This window comes from Cornus florida, unplaced genomic scaffold, assembly GCF_030987335.1.
Source record: "Cornus florida cultivar Cherokee Brave unplaced genomic scaffold, ASM3098733v1 CherokeeBrave_3.0.0_Hap2_Chr03, whole genome shotgun sequence".
Lineage (NCBI taxonomy): Eukaryota > Viridiplantae > Streptophyta > Magnoliopsida > Cornales > Cornaceae > Cornus > Cornus florida.
In genome coordinates, this window is record NW_026775573.1 from 22,241,164 (window position 1) to 22,249,052 (window position 7,889).

Below are 7,889 nucleotides of genomic sequence, written 5' to 3' on the forward strand. Positions count from 1 at the left end.
TATCAAAAAATTATTTTTTTCTTATTTAGACAACTATTCATGACCTAAAACCGACATTTCCACAGCAAAATATTATTTTCAAATGTGCTTTTAATTTTTTTTCAAAACACTCTTATAACAAAAACACTGTTGTTTTAACAAAAAAAAAAACAAAATACTTAAAACAAAAGCATGCCAAACAGATCCTACAAATTAAACTTTGGTAGGAAGCAAAGAAAAAACTTTCCTAGGAAGATTGCAAATCTAATGGCATTTCTGAAATTTCTTAGAACTTTGAAGGCAATATAATTGCCCATTTGAACAAGACACCAAGCTTAACTACGGACCAACAAGTCTCTCTTTGTGTGTCCAAATTTCAATTTAAATTCGATCACTCCTCCTCTTCCTTTTCTCTCTAAAACATTCTCATCTCTCTCTCTCTCTCTCTCTCTCTCTCTCTCTCTCTCTAAAACCATAACAATGTCCGAAGGTGGCTTGACTGTATTCGACGGAACACACCTGAGAGCCGTCGATCTCTCTCTGCCGCAATCTGACCACATCGTCACCGGAGCTCAGGTCCTCGAACTCGCAGAATCCAGTGCTTCGTCTTCGCTCTTCGGCCTCTCATTGCCGGAGAGTCTCAAGTCATCTGCTCTCAAACGAATCGACGTCGATGCCGTCAGTTTCCGGCGTACGGAACTTCACCGAGATCAAGCCTCTGCCAAGCTTAAAGAGTACGTCACTGCGATCGCCGATGAACTGAAAGGTATTTGACTTCGAGTTTTGTTCCAAATCAACCATTACTTCACACAAACACACATACGTATCTGCAATCGTAAACGTGTTAAATCATTGAATATATTGTGGATGATCCGATAAATGTATCGCTTTAATTGAACTAAAAGGTATTGATTTAAAAGTTTCTTCAAAGTCAAGAATTACCTTTAAATGTCTATATCTATTCACATAATATACGTAACACATACGTCTAATGATTGGATATAGTGGTTGATGATCCAATAACTGTATCGTTTTAATTAATTAGGTTATTTTTAGTTTTTTGATGTAAAATCTTCTGTTTGATTTAATCGTTTTTTTAGTACGAAAGTAGAGTTCGTTTGCAGAAATTTTACTGCTATTTTGGTACTTCTGTTTTTAGTAGATTAGATTTTTGTTTGAGGTCGATTAAGTAGTTTTGGATGATATATTTTTGAATCTTTTGTTCTGATGATCCATCTATTGGTTTTCAACTTTGTTCAATTGTCATTTCTATATATATATATATATATATATATATATATATATATATAATTTGATAGGCTGAAATTTGCGATTGAGTTAGTTCATTTGATTGGTTTATTATTTGTTTCTATTTCAGCAAGTTGAATATCTTCAAATTGTTATTGAATTTCTATTAATTGTTTATTAGTTCCTTTCAAATAATCCACTATTGTATTGGTTTCTAACCCCTCTGGATTACTATTGCAAATATATATATATTTCAAATAAAGAGTTGGATTTGTTTTTGTTTGATAGATTTGAAATAGTCACGATGAGTGGAGTCCTACTGAAAGCTTCCTTATTTTATCATATACTTTTATTAGCAATTAATGATTTGTTTGTATTGATTTTCTGCAACTGTCTTATTTTATTTGAATTTAGCTTCATAATTTAGGAGTTCTGTTTTCTTGTTTGATTGATTTGGAATGAAATCCGAATGCAAAATACTAGCTATTATCTTTTTGTTGTTTTGGTGGGTATCTGGCCACTGTTTTGATGAACTCAAAATTGACTAAGTGCATGAATTCGACTTTCGTGTTTAGATGATCCACTTGTTGTAGCGATTTTGGATGGAAAAACTCTTCGACTGTTTATGGAGGACGAGGATGATTTTGCAATGTTAGCGGAGAATCTTTTCACTGATCTGGACACAGAAGATAAGGGAAAGATCAGTAAGAATGAAATACGGAATGCTCTTGTTCATATGGGTGTTGAAATGGGCATTCCCCCTTTTTCAGGTATTATTTTTGCTTCACCATGTGACCTAGTGAATTATTTGAGCATATGTAATAGAATAAACTATAATTGAATAAATGAATTTTGCCTAACAGAAATTTTGTTTTATCTTATTGATTGGGTATATTGATCTGTATTGACTTACCAATGATTTACTAGTACTAGTAGAGATAACTTGTTAATATTCTTCATGATTCACTAGTCAATCAATTTGCTCTAATTGTCATCTTAAGATGACTATGATTCTCTTTCTTTTAGCGACTCTGGAATAACACTCCATCGAGGAAATATGAGAAGTTGTTCCTCCAAGCCCATCTGCCTCATCCATGTCTGAAATTAATTAATCTAGGCACCCAAGTATTTTCTAGACCACACCATCTATGAGAATGCACTCTAGATCATTAATAATACGAAGGGATTTCCTGTATGCACTAAAGAATTTGTTGACCAGGGAAAAGGCCATGCTTTGCGCTTTTCCTTCTAAGATAAGACTTCTTGAGCCTCATGCTTCCATAACTTGCAAAATATTTTTACATATTTGTTTTTGTTATTTATTTGTGGTCAGCAAGGAAATATCAATTAAAATATTAGAAAATGTATAAGGTGTTGTGCCAATGGAAGCTTTGAGATTATTGTGATCTATGGAAGCTTTGAGTGTGGGTATGTATGCTGTCAAATCTCCAAATAAAAAGAGACATGGACACTGCTAAATATTCATATATTTTTAATATTTTTATTTTATTTTTTAGAGTAAAATAATGTCTTTACATAGCATAGTGTTCAATATAGGAATTTCACTCATTTTGAAGCAATAGTATAATAAAATAGATTTATTGGATATGTTTTTTAGGCGCACATCTATTACCCATCTTCAATCATTGTATGTAAGACGTATGTCAGACATGGGTACTTCTCCTACTTTTACTTTTTTTTTTTTTTTTTTTTTTCATAGTTGGCACTCACACACACATGTCTCAATTGAGACTTGAACCCCTGACCTCCCTTTAGGAAGTAAGAGGCTAATACCGCTAGGCCACTGGCCCGTTAGGTACTTCTCTTACTTTTGTAGAGTTTATGTAACATAGATTGTGATAAATCAAAGAATATGTTTTGAAACGAGATCAGTATCTGGACACTATCACACACCCACAAATCACATAATGTTTTTGTATTTTGGCTTGAATTCTATGCACACAATCAAACACAATAAAAAATTCCACTGAAGAATTAAAGGAACACAGAGAAGGCTGCCAAAATCTCAAGCCCTAATCCTGTCATAAAGAAAGGAAGTTCTCTCTTGTTCACTTCTAAAACTCCAAATGCACCTATGTGTTTGTGCCTATAGACAAACCCAAACCAAGTTGGACTAAAGCACTTTTCTTGATCAAACACTTGTACATATGGATCTTCGGCAAACCGTGTACTAATACTCTCTGGTCTCCATTGGTTTACATAAACACTGTTCCAGAATAGATCTCTTAGCGCTTCAACACCCACACATCTCACATTTCTCTTTGAAGAGTATTTGGCCTCATGTTTAATAAACCGTCAGAATTGGATAGTGCTGACGTTGGCATGCTACATGTCAATGGAAATTATTTTCAGGTTACTCTTTGGTATGTGATGTCTAGGTTACTTGGTAGAAAGATCAAATTAAGTCGATTGTCATTGAGAGTGAACTGAGGGAAGATATCGTATACCAGTATCATCGTTCAAAATTTTATATTCTAACATGATCTTCAATTGTACTCCAGGGAAGTTGAACATCAACCACTGCTGTCCATTTCACTAAAAGTAGAACTCAGAGTGACTGACCGAAAATCACAATAGTTGGTTCCTCAAATTATATTATAACTGGTAATGATTGAGCGAAGATTGCTATCATACAATTCTAACTAAAAATCTTGATTAAATGGACCATTCACATCACAGGATGACCTAGTCCGTGAGGTTACATAAACATTTGCTTTGTCAATCTGATGTGACCCTAATCCTGTAATTTGAATGATTGTGTATGACTATGTTCTATAGTGGACACATGCTACTGTGCTGTTGTTGATATATTTATTAATTGGAGGATCAGAGATCTTGTTTCATAGTGTGCATTCATGCTTTGTTAGAATTGTAAGAAGAAGATAACTAAGAAAAAATATTGGCTAAATATTAGCTGGGACTGGATAGGCTCACATGTGGGTGGAGATATAGAGATATCTTCAGCCTAAGAAGATACCATCTTGATCAAATGATGTACTGAATATATTGGTGGTAATGGAAATTATTTATTGAACCCAAACCTCCACAATTGAAAGGTTTGAGACATTTCTGACCCGGCGTTGGAAATATTGTTCTGATTTGTGCCCCAACAGACAGCCGCAGTATCAATTTATGAATGATTATTTGGTGTCGGTAATAGAGACTAATAGACTTAGGGTTTTTGAAAGGAGCAAACTGCTTGTGGAAATTCTGAAGTTCATTGTTGGAATTTTTAAAAAATGCTGCTGGAATTGCTGGCACCAACATTTTCAAAAGTATTATGCATCAGCGAGAAGGCTTATATGGTAAAGAACGGTTTAGGTTTACAAGTGCAGGTTTTGGGGTTAGAAATTCAAAAAAAAAAAAAAAAAAGAACCAATGGTTGTTCAAGGAATGTGAAAAGGAAATCATCAATGGTATCTCGAGTACTTTTATGGTTGGGGTTTGTTGAGGTCAAATCTTTGATGAAGGGAAGGATTGGTCTTGTTAAAGTGTGACATTTAAGGGTAGAAGAGGGGTCAAAATTTGATCTACTTCTAGGGATGTGAGGTTTATAAGTGCAAAAAAGATAAAAGAAACATAAAGGAAGAAATGTAGTAGCAACAGTTAGGTGTTACATCTAGAATTGAATTGCATGACATAATCCCAGATGAGTTTCAAAAATTTCAGAGAAGTCTTCTATATTGTTCCCTACTCCAAATCTTGAAATTACTTATATTCCCTTTAACTCCCAAAAGCATAAAAGAACGTATAAGAAATGGCCAGCCGCCTGATCTCAAATAAACATAAACTAGGACTCAAGGTTTACACTTAATAATAAAAGCCTTAAAAGGTCTCTGGTGGCTAAATTATGGGCATTTGACATTCTGAATACGCAAGCCAAAGCTTGGCCTTGGGATGTCCAGTCAACTTCATTAGCTGCAGTATAGACAGGTGTATATGACTTCTTAAACGAAACAGTGTTTTGAAATCATCAAAGTGGGAGTTTAACAATGTGAGTTCCTATCTTGCAAGTAAGGTTTGGTAGATCCTCAATCATTTTTAATGGTTCAATATGGTACATTGTGTTTCAGCCTTGCACCTAAAGCAGATCCGGACAAATCTAACATATTTTCTTAGTTATTCCTCATTTTCCCTTACTTTTATTTCTAAGTGAGGTGAATGTTTTTTTTTTTTTGGTGATAAATATGACCCTGATGATATAACTTGTTATTCTGTGATATTTTTAATATATAAGCATCGTATTGTTGTTTTGCTTTCAGGTGCAAGTTATGCTTATTGGATTATTTTATTTATATATTTCTAAATTTTCTGGGCATTATAAATCTGCATGGTAGATTCTTTATTGGAGCTAATTAGTCAGATCAAAACTATGTTGGTTTTCTGTCACAAAGTTGATTGCTGGTGCTTATTTGTGTCTTCTGTGGTCTGCTAGATCTACTCCTCAACTGCTATTACATGTTAAATTTATGGCCCTTGTTATTAGTGAAAAATAAACGGGATACTTGAATCTTGATCTTCTCTAATACGTAATCTTGAAGTTCCAGTCTGTTGGTTTTATACGCTTTAAGCTGCACCACCATAGGCCTAATGAAATTCTAGCATATGCCGCGTTTCAAATAGAAGTTGCTATGAGATGGGGGCAACTGATTGCTAATGACCTTTGCCTAATGGTCATGATCATCTGCAATCTAGGCCAGATGTTACCCCTCATGAGCTCAAATTAGCATGTCCATGATTATCTTTTGTTTCTTATCGAACAAATGATAATTAAAGGTCAAGCTTTGTGGTTTTAATTATTTATTTCTTTGTTTATTTTGAGTTTCTTGACGCTGACTTTTCCATCATTGACAATTGCTATGAACCATCATTCTTGATGAATCTGAAACTTATTTTAACTATGTGGTGTTGATGGCAGTCACGCATCCACCATGTAAACTGCCACATTTCTAGACAGTATACCAATAATTCATGGTCAAGTCAGCATAATTCATGCATTTCACATGTTCATATATCTCTTTAGTGTTCAGGTGGTTTGATCACTCTACTCTCTGCATGGCAAATAAGTACTGGCTTGATCATTGTGTTTTTGGAGCACGGTGTTCTGGTCCTCACTATCCAGTGCAGTTCCCAATTTATTACCTGTACTTCTATTCTTACTTCGCGTTTTTGTGGTAAAACAGAGTTTCCTCAGCTAAATGACATCTTAAAGAAACATGGAGCCGAAGGGGAAGAGGAATTGGGGCAAGCACAATTTGCACAATTGTTACAGCCTGTTGTGCAAGAACTGGCGGATGCTCTGTCCAAAAAGCATGTCGTCGTTATTCAGAACATCAGGATCATTAATGGTTCCAAGCTTAGAAAGGTTGTTTATCATCCCTGTTGTTGCCTTTAATTTAAGTCCTATACAGTGTTCCTACCCAACCAACCTGTTCTTTGGAATGCACTTGCTATATTATATGTGGTTATTCTAATCATTCTTGGAATCTTTAGCGCCTGCGTTGCTTTTCATAGTCTCTACCATGTTGCTTCACCACTTCTGAAAAATTGTTTGGCCAGAGGATAATTGTGATTTTTTCAGGAAATACCGACTGTAAGTTAGATACCTCTAAACTGAATGAGAATAATAGAAATGAAGGAAGTTTGTGTTGTGAACCTTGGAATTATTTGGACTAATTTTTCGGGATTTGACGAGTTTTTCAAGAATTGTTTACAGTATTAGAGATTTATGATTGGTAGAAATATATGGAAATGAGTATTAATTATTCTATACCACAAAAAGCTCCAAATGGTCAAATGACTTCTTCAAGAAATTTGATAATCTAGTCCAAAACCACGCGTGTCATATATAGAAATGTCCAATGTTAAGATATATGCTCTAAATTCAGACAATCTCTTGAATGACCCTGCAGCTTTTGTCCGCGGAGAAGCAATTGAACGAGGTCATAGAAAAGATATTGCAGGATATGCACAGTGCAAAGGATGGGCAAAGGAGCACAGAAGTCATCAGGGGTTTTCTGGAGAGGAACAGTAAAGAGTTGGGTTTACCACCATCAGAAGCCGAAGAAGCAGTGGTTCTTCTCTACGATGCTGTATTTGCGGATGTAGAGCAAAGAAATAGTGTTGCAGGATCGGGCAAGGATGAGGTCGGGGTACTTGTAAAGCAGATCCTTGAGAATTTTGTGGAGCAGCTTGAAGCCAGTCCAGTTTTTCATGATCAGGGCAATTGAATGAGGCTAGATGGTATAACTTCTCTACTCGCATGATACATTTTCTTGTTATTTTTACAGTATTACGTGTCACACTTTTGGATGTATCGGTATACCACATGACAATTTTGAATTTCAGTGTTCGTATATCCCTTCTGTTACAGTTTGATCTGAAGTTTCAAAATATTAATGTGGAACTCAATGTTTAATCATGAATCAACAGTCCTGTTGATGGGTGGAGATGCCCCTAGTATAGACACTGTCCTCTTTGCACACCCTCTGTGCTCACGGTTTTCAAAAGGTGTCTACACAGTTAGGAGGCATTCACACAGACGTGTCATGCACCTCTCTTCCTACGCGATGTGGACGTCATATAGCTAGCATAAAACCTTGTCTTCCTTCTCAAGATGGACCCTTGGTCTAACATCTTAA

The 7,889-nt window shown here is 35.3% G+C and overlaps 1 protein-coding gene across 1 annotated transcript; it reads left to right on the forward strand.

Annotated features, from left to right (window-relative positions):
• Positions 1-346: 346 nt before the first annotated feature.
• LOC132299897 (uncharacterized) lies at positions 347-7,618 on the forward strand. Its single transcript, XM_059796770.1, has 4 exons — positions 347-745; positions 1,803-1,997; positions 6,432-6,613; positions 7,161-7,618. The coding sequence occupies exons 1-4, from the start codon at positions 460-462 to the stop codon at positions 7,476-7,478; spliced, it is 981 nt and encodes a 326-aa protein (XP_059652753.1). The 5' UTR covers positions 347-459; the 3' UTR covers positions 7,479-7,618.
• Positions 7,619-7,889: the final 271 nt, after the last annotated feature.